Raw genomic sequence first — 20,474 nt, forward strand, 5'->3', positions numbered from 1 at the left:
TGGCTTGTTTGACTTAGTGCAGTGTGAAAGCCAACTACACCAGCTGAAAATGTAACAAATGTTGCAATTTTGCTGCCCAATTGAATCGAGTCTACCAAACTATCAGGCCTGAAATCATCCTTAGTGCATAGGGGGGGAGGAAATATGAATAAAGAAACATTTTGCACATTTTACATCAGGATATGACAAAAGTGGCAATAGAATAACGGTAAAGAAGAGTTTATAGCACAGAATATTTCTGTTAGAAGTTGTGTTCATCTGGGACAAATTGAGGAAAACACGCTCAAGGTTCTACTTTTTTAGAAAATATGAAAGTACTCCAGGTTGTTGAGCTGACTGACTTTTCATCTCCACAGATTTCAGTGACCTGATGGATTCAGACAAAGAAGATGGCGCAATTTAAACCAAATAAGATGTGAGCTGAACTACACCCACTGACAACTCAGTGTCTGTGATAAATAATAGTCGCAGAGTTATTGATTCTTCGTGTTTCATTATGTTTTTTGTGCCAAACACACGGACGGGGTTCAGAAAGCACACAGTCATTCACACAACATTTCATCTATCCCATCGCTGCATCCCTTCTGAAGTTCTTTTATCTTCTACATCTGACACTGTCCTGTCGTTCTCAAAGTGAGGTGAAACATCAGTGAGAGCAAAGCGTTGCAGCCTTGGCATCCAGGTCAATTTATTTTTGCTAAATAGTTTTTTCTCTTTCATTTTTAGCATGCTGTTCATCCATGTTACTTTCTAGCATGCAGCTCTGAATGTTTACTTAATCTTAGAAAACGAAATGTCTTGTTCCCGCCCACAGCAAAAACTGAAATGTATTTTGATTATAAAGCAATGCAGTTTTGACTCAAAGTGATATTGATTCTTAGAAGAATTTTAAATTTTATGAGATACAACAACATTTAATTTCCTTTTGGGATCAAAAAAGTATTTATCAACTGAACTGAATTTGAATTAAAGGGTGGGTTTTATGTTTACGTAGTCGGACCCTGTTATTTATGCCTCTGAAAGCTATTTTTTGGGCATTTTGAACTTTCTCCACAGCACACCAACAGATCCTTTTATCTGATTTTGTTCCATTAAAGGCAGTAAAGAAAATGCCAAAATAGGTTTATCTGCGGCATCTCTTGGATTATGGAGCGCATAAAGTGATTCCTTCCTGAGAGCAAGCCATGATTCTCAGTTAGCTGTCTGCCAGGTCTTCCCCTGCACTCCTGACCGCTAAAACGAGAGCGAGTAGATTGAATTATCCAAGCAATTCATCTGCAGAGCGGAGGAAGAAGTTAGCACTAATTTAGCCGAGTGTGCAGGCCATACAGTGAAAAATAGGACTAAAGTAATGGTTCAATTTGTACTGTGTCAACTAACTGTATAAGAGAGGTAGCCGAAGGGGCTAAAGTGGAGGGGAAGCATCCCGAAAATGAAAAGGAGAGACTGAGTGAGAGGAAGACAGGAAGGGTCATCGGCTCTCTGGGGATAGGGAAGACTCACAGATGTGCTCTGTATCAATAATGGAACAAGAAAGGGGAGGAAGACAGAGACAGGAAGACATCAGCAGAGAAAGAGATCGAGAGAAATCACAACAGGCGGATGAAACAGGGAGACAGTGATGGAGGAGCTGGTTAATAGACAAAATGTCAGCGAATCGTTGCTGCTGTCTTTCTTTTCTGGCTCCTGTGCATTATTGGCTGGTGTAAAAATATCAATAAATTGTAACAGAGGCAGCACAAATAGAGCCCAGTGTTTGGTATAAAAACACCAATAAGTAAAGTGGGTCTAAAGATATTTCCAGCACAATATTTAGCAACTGTTCATGGGAATCTGTTTTCATTTCATAAAAAAAAATTACATACTGCAGTTAAATATTTTTAAACAACACCCTAAAAAAACAAAATACTGCTGGATGTTGTTAAATTTCCATTGATATTAAATTTACCCCTAATACTAATATTTGTTTAAATTATTATGTTTTAGTTTAGAAACAAGAGAATAATCAAGTAAATCTAATGAAACAAAGTACAAATATTCAGTTTTTTTTCCAGTGTTTTAACTCATTTTTGTTCTTCAAAATGATTTACGTGTAGAAAATCTCCTGAGAGACTGGCAGAAATGTCCAATATTTGTTGTTACATTTTCAGGTGCGGTTCGGTTTCATCCTGCACTTTGTCAAATAAACCTTTTAAGTCTTTGAAATACATGTTCACCACCTCACCTGTAGGGGCGCTGCAGCAAGAACCACTGAAGGAAACAACACGAAAACCTCTGAAGAAGACGTGAGCACAACTTTCTTCTTCACAAAACGTAAACATAAATGAAGTGGCGTCAAATTTTAGCGGTTGTAGGATTTTCCTTGCTAGTACTAGACTGGTGCGTTTCTTTTGGTTGTATTTACCCAGAATACCCTGCGCTGTAGTCCACTTCCTGCTTTTGGAGCGGTCTCCCGTTCGAGACCAGATTTCACTTTTCACTTTTCCGGTCCAGATCAGAGTTTGATTTCACATTCACACTTCCCCAAACGAACCGGACTTTCTATGGGAACACAGTGAAGTTTGATTAAAGTGGACGAAACAGAGTTGGCGTGAATGCACCCTAAAGCTGGTTCATTTGATAGGGACTCGGTAATTTAACAGCATTGCTGCAAATTTACCGGAGCTAGCCAAAAAGCTCTTTTTCATCTGCTGTTCCTGGGTGCTTCCTGAACAGAAAGGTATACAGAGAACTCTACAATTTGACAATAAAACCACATTAAAGGCTGTTCATGAAGAGGACCTGAGAAGATTATATTTCCTTTCTTGGTTTCTCCTTCGGCCCGGAGAGAATCACTGTGGAGTGGGTATGGTGATGTTTCAACCGAGCAAATAAGAATTTGTAGCAGGTCCGTTCTCTGGAACATCTTCACAGTTTCTTCAGGGAATTCATTATCGCTCCATTTAATTTAAAAAAATGAGAACTTTGTTTAGCAAACTGAGAGGTGACGTAACTCCCCGTGGGGAAAATGATTTGACTTGGAAATAATTTTTCTGCTTTAGTGTCTAACTCCTTTTCCTGAGTACAAAGCAAGATTCAAATATCCAGATCCTTAGGGGGTCGGTGAATGTCTGTATTTATTTTCTAACAGTGCATAAAACCTCACTTGCTGCCTGAATAAATGTTTTACAGTGTAGATGACATGGTCGTGGTGAAGCAGAGCTGATGACAATCAGATTAATTCAGATTTTAGAGACCAACATGATCATTTTATTTTCAGCTGCTTTTGCAGATAACCCACACACACACAAAAAAGATTCAGTTAATGATCCAAAGCAATACTTCTAAAATTTAACTTTTCTTTAGGAATAACAGAAAAACTCTAAGCATCCCTGTTAGTTGGGTACAGATGTGCTTCATCTTTTCCACTCATTCGTACACAGCCACTACACGATCCAGAATGTGGAGCTCACACTCTGAAATTGATGGTAATTTGCCACACCAGGTGCAGAATGGAGAGTGACGTACGTACAGCCAATCAGTGCGTCATGTACAGCTCGTTACTGACTGCGTGCGCACGCGTGTGTGTGTTTCCCATTTCCACAGTAATAAGTTGACGCACGTGCGTTTACTAATTCTTTGCTCCAGTGGTTCTCGTATCCTTTAATTATTTTGTTCCCCTTATTTGCTGCTGTAACACTTCACTGCTCTCGTTCTGTGACAATCTTTTATGCGACGTGACACCTCTCAAATAATCTCTGATGGAAAACAAAAATGTGAAAAAACAAGATTTTATTTGTAAGCCCAATTTCTTTGGTGCAAACTGAAAACATGCAGGTCAAACAACCAAATTAGGGCAATTTAAAGGGACCAAATAACCTCCAGTATGTCATATCGTGATGCTATTGCAGAAAGAAAGAACCATGCTGTATATTTGTATACACTGAAAGAATTCTGATTTTTTTGTATCCTGCCTATCAAGATTAGGCAGGATACCTTCAGTTGAAAACTCCCACAACTCAATACTTTGTTATAAGGCAAAAATATATTTTTCTTATTTATGTTGCTTAGAAGGATATTGTGCAGCTCTAATAAATACTTGCCAGACATTTATGTTAAGAACAATTAATTGGTTTTTAATAATAAACAACTTGGGCAATCAAACAGCAGCAAGTTGGTGAATTTAAGTATCTAGACACAATGAAGATTTTGCAGAAGTTACATTTCATCCACCAGAATGATGAAAAAAGTGGATTTAAATGGTCACTTATCTCTCAGAAACTGCTGAACTACTGGGGGTTTCAAACCTCTATGAGATTCACCGGGACTGGTCTGTTTTTGTGAACAACAAAACCTAGATGGAGGTTCTACATGTTTATGTGTGAAACCATTTCAAAAGACAAAAACAAACAAAAAATGAGATTTTCTTGCTTTCTGTCAAAAAGAAGGAAAAAACGGCCCGTCTATTTTACGGAGCTGAACGTGTTCTTTCTCTGCAACTTCAACTCAAATCAGTCCTGAAAGTTTTAGAGGGAAAAACTTGACTGAACTTAGCAAATATTATATGCCTCTAACTTTTCTTCAATTTTTCACACATATTTCAATAATTTCCTCTTTCTGTAAACAATGCGATAACTTTGTTCACGTTTCCATCGATGCCAAGTAATGTTTTCTCTCGGTCTTATCCACTGCTGCCATGCGCCTTCTTCTTAGTAGGCGTGATCATCGCTATGGTTACCCAGCTAACCAGGTCAGCGCTACATAAGTGAGATGTATGTAATAAAACAGCAAATGACAGTAGATCTGTTTGAGCACCTGTGTTTTTCCCTCATTTCCTGGCCGCCCGCTGCCTTTGGGCTAATTGCTGTGCGTTTCTTGTCTGTGTGCGTAACAGGAAGGAGACTCTCTCGGGGCGATGGAGAAGGTTTGTCGTCAGCTGACGTACCATCTCAGCCCCCACTCCCAGTGGAGGAGACAGGGACTGCTCAAGAGAAAACCTCAGGCCTGGTGAGTTGGTGTGTGTGTGTGTGCGTGCGTGCGTGCGTGCCTGCGTGTGTTTGTTGAGGGATGCGGGGTGTACTCATGGAGTGCCATGTGTCTCTGTTTTGGCTAGCATCTCAGTATGTCAGCAGTGTGTCATCATCTGCTGCCCCTTTGGATGCCATGGAAAAATCTGCTCACGTCTCTTTGTTTCCTCTCGATCATACACTCAGTTGGAGTTTAAATCAGTCCTCCTTTCTGAGTCTTGTTCTTTTTTTAAATTATGAAACTTCCTTTTCTCAGGATGCTACGGTGATTGGGGTTTAATTTGTGCTTTTTTTTTTGTCTAGATTTGCCATAAACCAAGTTTTAGCTGTGAGACACAGCTGTGATTTCTGTCCACTTTGCATTTCGGCAGCCAGCTCCGTCTCACACCTGCATTATGCAGAGGATGCTCATTTTCAAAGGCTGCAGCTGAAGGAGGGCAGCTATCCTGACTGAATTTGAATTTATACACAGCTGGGATGCACAACATGCAAATAAGGCATCAAGAGCAACAAACTAATCCACCTGCTTCTCCAGCTCAGCTCTGCACGAGGTGGAGGTTTATTTAAAGGCTCAGAGCTGTGCTCAACGTTAAATATTATTCACTGCTGAACAAACACTCTCACGCTCAGAACAATGTTTCTTCTCAGTCTTGGTTCTGATGCCGTATTTCCCCAAATCCAATAGGTACTTAGTAACAGGTTTCAGATTGAAAACAATCTTCTTGAGCCTGTTTCATAAAATCCTCTCAGGTGTGCTCTGAGTGATCTGAAGAGCAGCTCAGACTTGACATTATATAACTGCTTGTGTTGTTCAGTTTTTCTTATTATACAAACTTTATTGGGCAGACACGAGACCACCGGAGCAAAACACAGTGGACCCCAGGTGGCTCTGAATATCTAAAATCTGTGAATACTTGAAACACTCACTAAGAATAATTAGAACTTCCTCCACAAAAATGTTTCTTAAAGAGTATCTAATCCCCAAATTAACTTTTTTTTTTTTTTTTACTGATAAGCTGTCTGAAGAGGTGATTTAGGGTTCTTACCTTAGTTTATTTCTACAATATTTTGTCTAAAAACGCCTCAGTGCTGGCCTCCTTAAGTCCAACGGTCCTGCTGCAACAGGTGACCAACATAGCTAATAGGCATCTACATAAAATATTTCTGAACAAAATTTGATTAAAAAAACACTGAGCTAACCGTTCTTCCATCAATGTTTTTTGATGGAAATGGTAAAAACTTGAAAAACGTTCTAAATTTTTCTAAATATTTTAGGCCTGCTAGAAGAGGTTTTAGTAGAGAGTTAATGCAACCAGCCCCCTCCACCTTCTTCAAATCAGACAAACAGCGGCACAAATGAAAAATGTTGCTGCACAAACATTTGACAGCAATTTTGTCTTGATTTGAAGAAGGTGGGGGCCTGGTTGACCTTTCATGACCTCTGGAAACATTTCTTAATATTTTTAAAATGCTAATTTTTGCTGCACCAACCAGCACCAATTTTGTCTGATTTGAAGAAGGTGGGGTGAACTTCACTCAGGTGATGGAAACACATTTAATTCACGTTTTGGTTTTTTTTGCAACATTTTAGAAGTTTGCTCAAAATTCCCATAACAATTGGATGGAATCATGGCTGTTAACTCCAGCAAGTTCAGCCTTTAAGCCTGAAACGGGCCCATGCATTGTGCAGAGTGATTTCATACTCGGTATCGAATTGTCCCTCTGTGCTGCAGCACAATCTAAATCCAGCTCCGAAACACAGAGGCTGGCCATGAAATATGTCCTGCTGGGAGCAGACGGCAGAGAAAAAAGCCTTTGTAGCGAGACGCTTGGAGAGCGAATTCCCACTGCAGCGAGAAAGCAGGATCTATCGGAAATAAAAATGTCTCCTCCTCCTGCTTTGAACATGAACAACAGGTGTCGCCTCCTCTCTAAAGGCGTTTGCACCCCGATGCTGGAGTGTCGAAGCAGAGAAATAACAATTCAGCGCCGGCCGTAAGACTGGACCCCTGCTGTGTGTGTTTTAGAGTGTGTGTCAGTGCCTTCACAGTCGACGCAAGTGGGCTCCTGGCGATGCCGTTGAAGCAGTGACTCACAGTTTGCTGGAATAAAATGAGACCAAAAGATGAAACTTAAAATGAGTGAAGTGGTTCCGCTCCGGTGGAAGGGATTTAATCAATGCAGCGTTGCCGTCGTCACTTGAGGCTGTCAGGAAGTCCAGCCAGACTGATTAACCGGAGGAAAGACGAACCCCATTTACTCTGAGACTCGCAGGGAGATATTAGATTGGCTGATCTGTTGGAACGGAGCACACGCACCGTTAACACCTTCCTCTCCTGGAAAACAAACATTTCCTGACTAATTACATCCCAGAGTCACTTAAAGTGATGAGAAATGCTTCCATCCACTTTGGGTTCAGGGCTCCAATTTGCTGGGTTTAGTCATGCATTTTAAAATCCATACGAATCTCGTTTCTCACCCAGTTATCAGTCCGGCAGCAGTTTGCCTGCATATCTGTTGATCATCAGTGTTTTCTGTGTAAATCACATTTCTGTTTTTTTACTGGGATGTACAAACACAGGTTGGCTAAAAGAGACATTTGTTTTGGTTGCTGGCAAACTTATTGCTCCAGACTCTTTTCTAAAGTCAAGCATAAGAACCCCTACTCTTAAAAAGGTGGAAGACAGCAGAAGGTTCACATCAAAATAAATGAGAACAGATTATTCTATCAGGATAGAGTCAAAGCAAAGACTGAGATAAACTAACAAAAATAATTATTTTTTTTACCTTGTATGACGGTCTAAACAAAGTAAATGTACAGAAAAAGACGTCTTCTGCAGGCTTTCTGAAGCAACTTTGTAATCTCTTGCGAACTTGTGGTAATCTCTTCTGAATAGGAAATCCACTGGGCCTCAGCCTGTCAAAATCAGACGCCACAAGTCAGCTTGTGTGAGAGCATAGATAAAAAAAAACATAAACAAGAAAAGGAAATGACTAAACCGTAAGGAGGGCTGAGATCTTTTTATCTGAGGAAAAAATATGTACTGGTGATCCTCCATGGGAATCAGACAAACAGGATTTACTTGCTTCTGTGAGGTGAGGATAGTTAAAAAATAAACAACTTTAAAAAGTCTTAGGTCAGGCTCTGAGTGATATTCCTGCCACATAATAATATGTGAATATCTGAGTAAAATTGGAAATATAAGTACTATTTTCTTATCATATATCTTTCAAAATCAAGTATTTTCATTAGATCATATTACATATGTATTACTATATAATTGAAACAACTTCTGTGTCTCATTAAATAAGCCCTAACATGACGCTCGATTGGTTATCCTGCACAGCAACTAACAATTAAAAATCACCAGCTGCAGATCTATCACCATTGATTTATTTGTTGCTGGTGATTTTGAATGGTAAGGCAGAAAGATAAAAATAAATTCATGCTGTTCTGCAGCACAGCACTATGAAATAGAATGCATTAAGGCTGAAATGATTAATCGTGATTAATCGATGATTTAAACAGTTGTCAGCTAATTTAGTAATCGATTAATCATGAACTGGAGAATACAGACTCAAAAAAAGGGCATTTGCTGAAAGAACAACATATTGAGAGCAGTAATTATGCCAAAACTATACAAGGTATATTATTTATTATATATATATACAAGGTATATTATTTATTATATATATATATATATATATATATATATATATATATGAAAAACCTTCTTTGTCTGTAAATGCTTTCTACATAGAGCTTCTCCAACAGACCAGCCCTATTGACATTAAATCGAACAGAAACAGCTGAGCTTTTCACATGTTGATGTTAGAAATATTTGTTTAGCTGCTGATGCGTAATTTGCTATAAATAACTGAGTGTACTCAAAACGAATGCTATGTTTATTTTCTTATTTAAAAAAGAAATTGAATTTGTTGCTTATTTGCATCTTTTAATATATTTCTAACGCTGTAAAAGGATTAAGTGGTTAAATTAAAAATCTGCAGCGTGTGCCAGTGTTGCTGCCTTCTTAATCATCAGAATAATCATCAAATTAATGAATTACTAAAATAATTGTTAGTTGCAGGCCTAATTCTTATATAAGACATAATAGTCATAGACTTGCACGTTTGACTTCACGTTGCCATTACAAGTGTAAAACAGAAATGAAAATGGTTTCCACGTGTCAGCAGCAGCATAAAGCACCTGCAGGGCTGCATGAGTTCACATTGTCTGCAGTGAACTCGGCAGCACCAGCTACAGGTCTGTGGAGACCAAACGCCAAGAATCTTCATTCCCTTCAATGTTCTCTGACTGAACAAACAGCATGTAAACAGAGTCTGACTGCTGACCGCTTGGCCTGGACCGGAGTCTGTCTCGGTGTGTCCCTCCTGGGTCTTGCAACTGTGTGTCTCTTTTTCCAAGTAGCTCGTTTAGCTTTCATGATGTTGCCAAATAATGAGGTCTCTCTAAGGTTTTGTCTGACTATAACATTGTTTGCCATGGAAACCACTGTTACATGAGCACACAGAGTGCTGTTTACGTCAGATAGTCCCACACCTTGCTCCTTGCTCTCTTCCTCTCTCGCCTCTTGGATCTTTTTGCTGTCTGGCTGCCGCCCACCGACTCGCTGGCTGTCGCTGCTTCGCCAACCAGATTTCTGGTCGCCCTCCCGCCTGATCTCTGACTGCCAGCAGAGGGAGAAGTTAAATGTTGACTCAACCTGTCTGGATCTTTCCCACTTTCTCTGTGTTTCCTCACTATCAGACAGAACCAGTCTGGGAGGATATTAGATCTTTATTTACCATCGAAGATTTTCCCCACACGAGAGAAATGGAGGCCTGAAAAGTAAACAAGAGGTTAATTAATGATTTTGTTTAATCTAAAGCAGCAATTATGTAATATATTGGAACTTTTAACGTAAAGATATCAGTTTTTTAGAGTACAATGAAAAGACCTTGCAGCATCTATGGTTTGGCAGACAACGGTGTCAGACAGAATTATTGGAAATGCATCATTGCCAGTTTCTAACCCATTTTCCCGCCTGCAGGAGGCCATCGATTTGCCGTGTCGTATCCTTTCACACTCCAGCTCTGCTCGCTTTGTTCCAGCCGTGGATCAAAGCATGCCGGGCCAGCGGACGCGTTGAAAAGGTCCTGTAGTAACACAGGCGATCTCAAACTGCAGTAAACACTCTCTGCTCTTTGACTGCTGCAAGGTGCTTCGTGCCATGGAGTTTTCTGGATTTGTTGATGTGTTGACGTGATTTCATCATTGGGTGAAAAACTAAACAGAAATAGTTTGCTATTTCACGTAGCTGTGGAGTTTTGCACAAAAAGAAAGACACGTGTGGAGATGTATGATTTATTCAGACTGAGAGAGAATAAGATGTCTGCTCATTTCCATACAGCTTTGGAAATGTTGACAGCTTTCTTTGAAAATCTCTGAATTACAGTAACATTTCACATGAAAAATTTTTAAAGGGGACCTTTTATGCACAATTGTCCTTTTGTGAGTTTTTGTACTTACATTTAAGTCGCTACTACTTCTAGAAACAGTCTAAGCACAAAAAAAAACAAAAAACATCCAGACACTTTTTTGGTAATTTCCATCCATCCATCCATTTTCTGCCGCTTATCCGGGGTCGGGTCGTGGGGGCGGCAGCTTCAGAAGGGAGGCCCAGACTTCCCTCTCCCCAGCCACTTCTTCCTGCTCCTCCGGGGGAATCCCAAGGCGTTCCCAGGCCAGCTGAGAGACATAGTCCCTCCAGCGTGTTCTGGGTCTTCCCCGGGGCCTCCTCCCGGTGGGACATGCCCGGAACACCTCACCAGGGAGGCGTCCAGCAGGCATCCTGGTATTTTTGGTAATAATCTAATGTTTTTTGGTGTCTGAAAAATGAGTCATTTAAAAAAAAACTCCTGATAATTAAGTCACAATTGACAGGCACTGTCCCTTTACCTAGCAACTCCAGCCGAACCCAGCCCGTAACCTGGCAACAACCCACATAGCAGCCCAAGCGGAGTTCGAGCACATCTGGTCTGCTGGTTTAACCGCTGTACAATGGCTGATGGAAAGGACAAGTGTTATTTTATTTGACTGCAATGAACAACATGTTCGTTCCAGTAACGGCAAAATGGAGCTGCTTGGTTTTATTTCACTTTTTATCTCAGCCACATTGCCTAAGAAAATTGTAGTTTGGGCGAATTGGTTCATGAAGGTCTTTAAACAGCCGACAGTGCACTGCAAGTTCAGGTGAAATCTCATCATCTGAGAATGACTTTTTCCAAAAAATTTAATAAACACATTTTATATTGCTTAGAATCAGATCCTAATTTTTCAAGGAAGTGTTGGTCTCCTTAAATAACAATGCTTTTCTAACAATACTTATTGCTAATAGAAAATGGCCACCTGTGCAAAAACCGTTTAAAAAAGAGTAAAAAAGTGATGTACCTGTTTCAATAACTGATATTTTTAATCAGAAAATCCTGAGTAGTTCAATCAGTGCAGTGATTAAAATCCTGATTTTGGACTTCATCGCTTCAGAAAGAATCTGCACCTGCTTGGCTTGTTGCCATTCGACACCACAGGAGTTAAATTTGGCTCATTTATATCCGCTGAGCATGTATGTAGTAAATAAAGAGTCCAGATGAGGCGGTTTAAAATGCGTTTTAGTCTCTAATAAATGTTCAAGAGCTCACTGCGATCAATGAAATCCTCTCACCACACCGGTCACTGATATTCTCGAGCTGCTCACTCTCAGCTGTTAATTCTGTTCTAATCCAGGTTATAATTTACAGTCCACAGCCAGTGAAAACTAAAAATTAATCCCAGCTCTTTGAAAGCACTTGGAATCACATTCTTTTCCTATTTTAATCCTAATCTCATCTCTCTCTTTCTTTGCTCTCTCCCCTGACTCATCCTGTGAGTCATTCTTTCTGCCCTTTTATACAAGGTGCCAAATTGTACACTTCGGTTCATCCTCACTGAGCTGCACACAGCTTGGTGTGTTCATGCCATAAAGACGAGGACACAGGAAACAATCAAACATCCATTTTCTAAAAATACACCGGCTTTTAACAGAGCCGCCAGCGAAGCCTTGAGCAGTCGAGAAAGAACAGGACCCAGTGCGATTTTTGGGAGAATTATGCTTTTTTGATAAATTTGAATGATCTGCTCTCTTAGAAAAAAAAAATAGCTGTGAATTATTTTAATTTGTGTACAGATGAAGCTCATGTTACAGCTAAAACTCTGAGCTGCCCACTCTTTTTCTGCTTAGCATACCATACCATACCAGTTCAGAAGATCATTCTTCATTATGCAGCCCAGACACATGAACTATTACTGTTGAATAAAGCCATTCAGATGTAAACTTTCCTGTCGGTATGTGGTATGTAAAGCCCGCCGCTGTGCTGTGACTTGCAGCCGCACAGCGAGCGCAGTGCCATGGCTCCATATCAGTGCATAAGCACGCTACAATCAGATAAGAAAGACCTGGTGCTCAGCTAGTTCCATGTCCGTTCCTTCTGCACAGTGCAGCTCTGTCATCTGTCTGTGACTCATGTTTATTCCCAGTGGCCCCTGGAAGCTGTGTGAATAATGGGTTTACCCACTGAGACCCACTGCTGGCAGATGCACAAAAGGACACTTTGTGCATCTCTTGCTCTCAGAAAAAAAAAATTCACCATGAGTGAAAGAAAGAAAGCAAAGTGTTCTGGTCAGTTTTCTTCTTTCTATCGAGATGTTGGAATATAACATCTGAAGTTTTGCTGTTGACAAACTCATGGAGTCCCGTTGGCCAGGAGGCGATAACGACTCAAACGCAGCTGCTTGGGGAAGATAAAGTAATCAGCTCTTAACTTGAATATGGGATTATAAAAACCTGAAAGCTGGCTGACTGTGTCTCTGCAGTCAAGCGAATGGTCACAATGGTTTGAAAAAGTTTTCACTCCCCTTGAAATTTTTCTCAATTTGACATGATGCAACCACAAACTTCAATGTCAATAACAGACATTTGTGAAGATTTGATAATAAAAGAAAGTTTTGTATTTCAATGGAGCCTATTAGGGGAAAATCACTTTTTGTATGTTTTGTATTTCCATTTGGGTCTCTATTACTTCTAAAACAACCCAAGTGCTTAACATTTTTTTTAAGCTTTACATCATATTATATTGTTATTGCCTCATCTAAAACATACCTGGAGTGTTGCCTTGATTCTTTCAGGAGTTTCAAAGAGTACTAATATCAAGGCTTTGTACTGCAACATGGAATTTTGTTCAAGTCATATTTGATATGTATAGCAATTGTTATAACAATTGAAGAAAACCTAGTTATTTTATTGTGCTATTAAATGGCACGTTGTGCCTGGAAAATACACAACACTGCAGATGTTTACAATACACAGTTACTTTCTGGCAATAAGTTAATGCTTTTTTGGTGTCTGAAAGAACAAGCAGTTTCAATAATTATGTTCGATTCAATTCAGTTTTATTTATATGACGCCAATTCACAACAGATGTCGTCTCACTGCCCTTCAGAAAACAGTCATTTCAATTCAGCAGACATAAACAGAGCAGCAGTGCATTAAACTCGATTAATTATTCAAGGTAGCTTAAAAAGTTTCTAAGGAAATCCAGCAGATATTATTTGAGAGTCATTGATTTGCAACATTCACTTCTCCTGGACATCATAATCGGTTGGCACTGCCCCATTACCTAGCAACCAAAGCAGAGCCCAGCCCGTCACCTAGCAACCAAAGCAGAGCCTGATTACTCGGTAGGCCAGTAGTCGAGGTTTTTATTTAATGTAAGTACATAATAAATATTTATGTATATGTACAAAATAAACAAAAATTACATAAACAATGACATGTGTTCGAGTCACCAGAAAATGCTGAGTAATAATACTCAGATTAGGATAAACGTTAGCTCAGACGTTAAAGAAATCTCAGAAACTAATATCTCAAATCTATAAAGACTATTTCTTTAAATCCAAAATCAAGCAATAACATGTAAAAAAAACTGTGTGCAAGAAAAGTAGCATGCTGCCCATGCGAACTATACAGAAAAAAAGAAATGTTGGGAGTGTGAATGAACTATCTTGTCCTGGTACCTTAAATAAAGATGTAAGAATGAAGGATGAAATCAATGAGGCAGCATCAGTCTCCGATTTAGGCAACATGAAGGTTCAAACAAAGCAACAGTGAAGAATATTGTTGGAGTGTTCTCACCCAGATTACCACTCAGCGGCAGATTTGTCTTTCACTTTGCCTCTGGTTGAAATTGGCCTAATCAGTGTAATGACATGCTGCAATGATTGCATTAAATCAGACTGTGCATAGAAGTAGTTCCTGATGGTAAATGATTTGATAAAGCTGAACAAGGTAATTACATTGGAGTCGGTGACGTCTCCTGGAAATACATGGATACGTACACAAAGCTTACTTGTGCACAGCCTCTACACTATCTTTATGAATCTTATTGTACGGAAGTTTAAAGATAATTTTTTCCGCCTCCCTCACCTTCCTGTGTCCTCCCAGGTAACAAAAACACACACACAGTTAATTGAGAAAAGAAGTTAAAGAGGTGTGTAGAGGGTGTAAACTTGGGATAAAGCAATATCCTGATATCATAAATGCACATTCTGCCTCCACAGCTTTATTCACATACGTCAGGCATGAATTCGCTTTATGAGTCTTTTTCAGGAAACAAGTGGGCAGTTCCAGGCCGTTCAAAAGTGATCAAAACAATTGTGTGTTAGGAATTGTTGTGGAAATACACTATATGTTTCATCATACTTTAGGGGAAAATGTTACAAGTTCTTTATTATTGGAGGTAAACTTAAGATGAAACCATTTCAAAAGTTTATTCCAAGAGCAGTATGAAATGCTAGTAATGACTTGTTACCTAACTGTTTCCTCAGTGTGGGGACAAGAGGAGGAGCAGCTGCTGAGTCACAAGTTATTTTAATGTCACTGTAATAATCAGAGCTGCACAGGGTCCAAGATGTTGCTCTGATTCTGCCAGGTTTCTAACAGAAATTTGGTCATTTATTTTAGATTCCTCATTCAACAGAAAAGCAACAACAGACTGATATTACGCACATAGACAGATACTAAACTGTAGTGCCACTGAGTTAACTTGAGGTTTTTTGTTTTTTTTTCAATTGAGCTAGCTTGACTTCAGTTGAATAAGTCCAGTTGGGTGCTGCTCAGTTAATTTTTGCTTCAAGAAAACAATCTGATGAGACTGTTGAAAAGGAATTAATGTTGTGTGCAAGTTGTGCTAAAACTAGGCAGCCTATCATCGGCGCTATTAACCTCTAAATTACCATCTCAATGCAAAACATGTTGCAGCAGCACAGATGTCCCCAACGCTAATGCCAACATTATCTCTGTTGTAGAGCTGCTATGTCTGTTGTAGAGCTGCTATGTCTATCCATGAATTAAAAACGCTACTTATTTGGTCAATGCAAGAGTTTCAATTAAAATTCGAATTAAATGTGATTAATTACACACCATGCAATCAACTTGTGCGGGCTGCACAGTGGCGCAGTTGCCAGAGCTGTTGCCTTGCAGCAAGAAGGTTCTGGGTTCGATTTCCGGCCCTGGTCTTTCTGCATGGAGTTTGCATGTTCTCCCTGTGCATGCATGGGTTTACTCCAGTTTCCTCCTACAGTCCAAACACATGACTGTCAGGTTAATTGGTGTGTCTAAATTGCCCCTAGGTGTGAGTGTGTGTGTGCATGGTTGTTTGTTCTTTGTGTTGCCCTGCGACAGACTGGCGACCTGTCCAGGGTGAACCCGCCTCTCGCCCGGAACATCAGCTGGAGATGGGCACCAGCACCCCTCCCGACTCCACCAAGGGACAAGGGTGTAAGAAAATGGATGGATGGAATCAACTTGAGTAAAAATTTTTATTGAACCTCACCATTACTTAAAGCTGCAGTATATAACTTTTATACATACTGTATACTCATATTTTTTTACATATTTGTTGACACGCTCACTATATCATGACAGTATGGTACGAGACAGATAATCAGTGAAAAAGTCAAGCTCTTCTGCCCTCTCCCAGCACTTCTGGTGCTAACTAGAAACAACCAATCAGGGCAAGGAGGCGGATCTTAGAGTTGTCAATTATCCTCTGTGTGGCGGAGATTGGTAATTTCACAGAGGATCCGTCTCATAACAAACTGTCACGTCGTGGTGACGGTTTTAACAAATATGTAAAAAACTTCTTTTTTTAAATAAAAGTTACATACTGCAGATTTAATGTACACCTTTACTTTCCAGGAATGAAGCCAGAATGAGATTCGTAGAGGAGAATCATCCTCCCTTCCACCGTATCGCCAGTGTTGTTGAGACAGAGGGTGGGTGACCCTGGTTTGAAGCTGGGAGGAGTGTGTCGCATTCCATGGCGTGGGATTCTGGTCTGAAGCCAAACACATCATGACTTCCTTTAGCTTCTCATCTGTGTTTTATTTCCACTCTGCGACTCATGCCTGCTCTTGTTTATTGCTTCAAATCGATGAGAAGAGAGCAGCACTGGAAGCTGTATGAGCTGTGACAGGCTATGGGGCTTTAAGCCATGGGAAAGCAACCCATGAAGCCATAGGAGAAAAATCCCTCCATGCTGATAGCACATCAGACTGCATGCGGTGCTTAAAAGATTGCCTTTGGGTTCAAGTGTATGTAATTTTACTTTCTGGTGGTCCTGTGAACTCAAGAGTGGAAGAGGAGGGGCTGCTGAACATGGGAGGTGGTATTATGGACTGGAACGATTAGATCAGTGTTTTCAATCTTGGAGTAACTGAGAGCCGAGGGCATCACCACACCAGCTGTGTCGACTAATTAGCACACTTTCACTTAGCGTGGAGGAGGAAATGGTGTGCTTGGACTGGGGTTGGTGCGCGTCCCTCCAGGGCTGCTGTGGGAAGTAGTTTGAGATCACTTACCCAGACTGTCAGTGGCAGCATCATCTGCTGCAAGGTGTTTTTTTAAAACACTTCATTACCAATTACATACACTTACATGTTTTCTCCCTTACACTCCCATTACACTCTAGCATATCTGCTTTTCATTTCAGTGGCATAGAAAGACGTGATTTTGCAGGGAGAATAACCTCCTTTCTACTATCTACCTCCACTAGGGATTTTGACCAGTATCGATGTTGATATTGCAGTAATGGCTGATAACCAATATTTACAGATGCATTACTTCACTACCCTTTCAACACTGAAAAGAAAAAACCCACTACATCACTATCACTGTCACATGACTAAACAAATACCTTCTTCAGAAACAAATCACAATAAGCTGGAATTAAATGTTGGTTGTTAATATCAGTACAGTTTTATTCATCGAATGGATAACAATATATTAAAAAAGGACTAATATCAGCTGACACTGATGTTAGTGCAGATATATCATGCCTCCCTTATCTCCCCATGCGCATCATAATAGTTCAAATATTAGTTTGATTACTAACAACATTGCCTAATCTCAAGTTTCTCTATTATAGATTCTCAGCATTCTCAGCTCACCTCAGCATGCTGAATGCTTTTTCTAATAGTGAAGCTGACATGCTTTATGATTAATTCTTCTAGGTATTTGACTACTTGGATATGTTCTTTAAAATTTCTTTACTGGACAGACAGTTGGTCCTTAATTATGAAAAAATTACCGGTTACTATGAAAACCAACAACTGTTAAGCGCAGCATAACTGAACTTAAAACACAAATAAATGTCTAAAGAAACAACTTGTTGACTAAATAAAATGAATTCAAAGAATAAACAAGCACATTTTGACAAACTTCATATTTATAATATTGTTAAAACAGAACCCTATTACATGGGCACTGGTGTATTTTTATTTCGCTTGGACAAAAAGATTCATTTTCACTTCTGTAATACTTTTGTTTTGACTAGAAGCCTCCTATAATCGAGGCTTGTTGGAGATGTAGGAAATAGCAGAAGGAAACTGCAGTTTAATAAGATTCATGGCTTAAGTCCCCTGAGACCCCAGATTGTAAAGTTCTGCCTGAGAGAATCCTTCTGATCCCGACCGAGACGAATGTCCTTAGCTGGGAAACACAGAAATGATGTAAAAGAAATAAGATAAGGTTCAGTCAGACGTGTCCACTTGTTGCTTGTTCAGTCAGTGTCAGTTCAGAACGCAAAATTATCTTTTTATTTCCTGGTTTAAATACTAACAGGTGTTCAGACTGAAACCGAAACATTATGAAAATCTCTGAATTTTTACATTTCGGTGGGCGATTCGTGGCAGCCATAGTGTATGACGAATACAGAAGAACAATGGATAGCAAAGGTCTGATCCTCAGAAGATGTCCTTAAATGGACCCACCTGGAATGATGTGCATAACATTCCTGTGCCTCGACCCAACCAATCAGAACCCGGCAGCTTAAAATCAAATCTAAAACATAACTCAATAACAAGGGACTGTCTCTGTGACCAGACAGAGGGAACAAAACCATTTTGGGAAGCTAGATTTGACCTCTCTTTTTTGCTTTGGGCTGCCGTGTCCTAGATTCCCCTAAAGTCCCTCTGGCTCACGAACAGATAAACGCATTCAGCTGCTAACTGTTGATAACAGTCCAGCCCTGCAGTCACACAAGATGGCTGGTTGCTTCTCATTATATCGTCTAAGGTAATTTTTTTTCCTTTTATGTGTCAGAACCCAAATGTTAATTTGCTGCCAGATACAGACACCAAAACTCAATTTATTTTTTTTGGCTCCAACATGTTTTCAAACAGCATTCAAGGCAAACAACCCCAACAAACAAACATTTATTGTTTTTTAACAGTTTATGTTCTTATTTGCCATACTTTAAATATTCAGTATTTAATTTTTATAAACATTTTTTTTTAAATATACATTTGTTAAAAGTAATTAAATGACAGGATAACCCAAGGCAGATAATCTGTGGAAAAAAAATCAGACTCTGCCCTCTCCCTGTTGTCCTACTGCCATCTGCAGAAATACAAAAACAACCAGTCGGAGCCAGACAGGTATTTTTCAAACTCAGCTTAATCTGATTTTCAGCTAATTTTGCCTGAGGATGAGAAGGTGCCAAATAATTATGCACAGTTTATATGGGTTTGATCTCCTTATTGCACAAATACATAATACCTGCTACATTTCGGACTTGAAAAATATGCATATAATTATTATATAGTCTAATTGGTGACCTACTAATAATGATTATGTGCAGAATGTATTGTGAAAATAGTGCTGTCTTTAGTCTTATACAACTAGCCATGGTAAATAATGCTATAATTGCAAAAAGTGTGACTTTATAATAGTGAAATATTCTGAACAGTTTGACTGATCTCTGAAAGGATCTGATCCACACCGCCTTAGATATTTTCCGTTCTTGTGTCTCCAGCCTAAAGGCGGTGTTGTCAGCTCCGTTGTCCAGCGGCGCCCTGGATCTGTCTGGCATCCCTCTAACGACTCGCGACATGGAGCGTCTGTCTGCACACCTGCAGCGTCACGCGTCCATCGTGGTCAGCTTGGAGCTGGGCTTCACCGAGCTGACTGACGAGGCTTTCCTCCAGCTCCTTCCCACGCTGGCTGCTCTGCCGCACCTGGAGACACTGGCTCTGAACGGAAACAGACTCACCAGAGCTATTCTGAAGGAGCTCACTGACGCCCTGAAGGTCAGAAAGGATTGTCTTGTTTTTTTTTACACCATTGATAATAATCAGGTGTTGTCGTGATGTCTGGGGGATTGGTGGTTTTTGTCATGGGGTTTATGTTATTCATAGTCTTTGCTTATTTATCTGTGGGTTGGGGTTCATAGTTGACCTGGTGTCATGTTTTGTTTCTCTAGGTTATGTTCCATTTGTGTTATGTTTTATTTAAATTAAAGTTTTGTTTAGATTAGTTTCTTGCTAATCTAATTCTCATGCTGGTCTAATCTCTGTTCATTGTTATTCTAGTCTCCCTTGTCTTGGTTCTGTTCAAGCCTTGATTATTACAGTCCCTCTGTTTCAGTCCTGTCATGTTCCAGTTTCCATGTTTTGGTTTTCTTTAGTTTCATTTGTGCTGAGAAGGTTCTGTCATCTTTTACATGCAAGGTTTTATTTCCTGTAGTCTCTCTCTAGTCGGCTTTCCTCAGGCCAACTTTCTAGCTCATGTTTTTCACCTGTGTTACCTGATTAGTTATCTTCCTCACCTGTCTCACGTAGTATTGAAATTCCTCATCATCCCTTTGTCTTGGGATTCTTGTGCATTTTATGTTTGTAGTTTGATGAACACTTATGTCCATGTCAAGTCTTTAAGTAAATCTTCACCATTCCACGTCGCCACTTGCATTTTGGCTCTTCCCTATTTTCACCTTCACCAGTCGTGACAGGTGTAGTAAAATAATTTTTTTCAGGTCTGTAAGAAGACTAGAGTATTTAAACCTAGTGTAGCTAATGTGGATCCTCAACAAAAAAAA

General features: G+C 39.8%; 2 protein-coding genes across 6 annotated transcripts in view; one reads left to right on the forward strand and one right to left on the reverse strand.

Moving 5' to 3' along the window:
• LOC108166809 (zinc finger protein OZF-like) overlaps positions 1-20,474 on the reverse strand; it is a gene marked incomplete at its 3' end in the record, with an annotated part of 267,441 nt that overhangs the window by 182,847 nt on the left and 64,120 nt on the right. The gene's annotated exons all lie outside the window — the stretch shown is intronic.
• Positions 1-20,474, forward strand: part of lrrc75a (leucine rich repeat containing 75A) — a 46,167-nt gene that overhangs the window by 21,608 nt on the left and 4,085 nt on the right. For all 5 annotated transcript variants that reach the window (XM_008426145.2, XM_008426143.2, XM_008426147.2 and 2 more), the window contains 2 exons: positions 4,874-4,986; positions 19,416-19,689. In XM_008426145.2, coding sequence (XP_008424367.1) covers positions 4,874-4,986; positions 19,416-19,689 — 387 coding nt within the window. The remainder of the gene's footprint in view (positions 1-4,873; positions 4,987-19,415; positions 19,690-20,474) is intronic.

This window comes from Poecilia reticulata, linkage group LG13, assembly GCF_000633615.1.
Source record: "Poecilia reticulata strain Guanapo linkage group LG13, Guppy_female_1.0+MT, whole genome shotgun sequence".
NCBI classification, from domain to species: domain Eukaryota; kingdom Metazoa; phylum Chordata; class Actinopteri; order Cyprinodontiformes; family Poeciliidae; genus Poecilia; species Poecilia reticulata.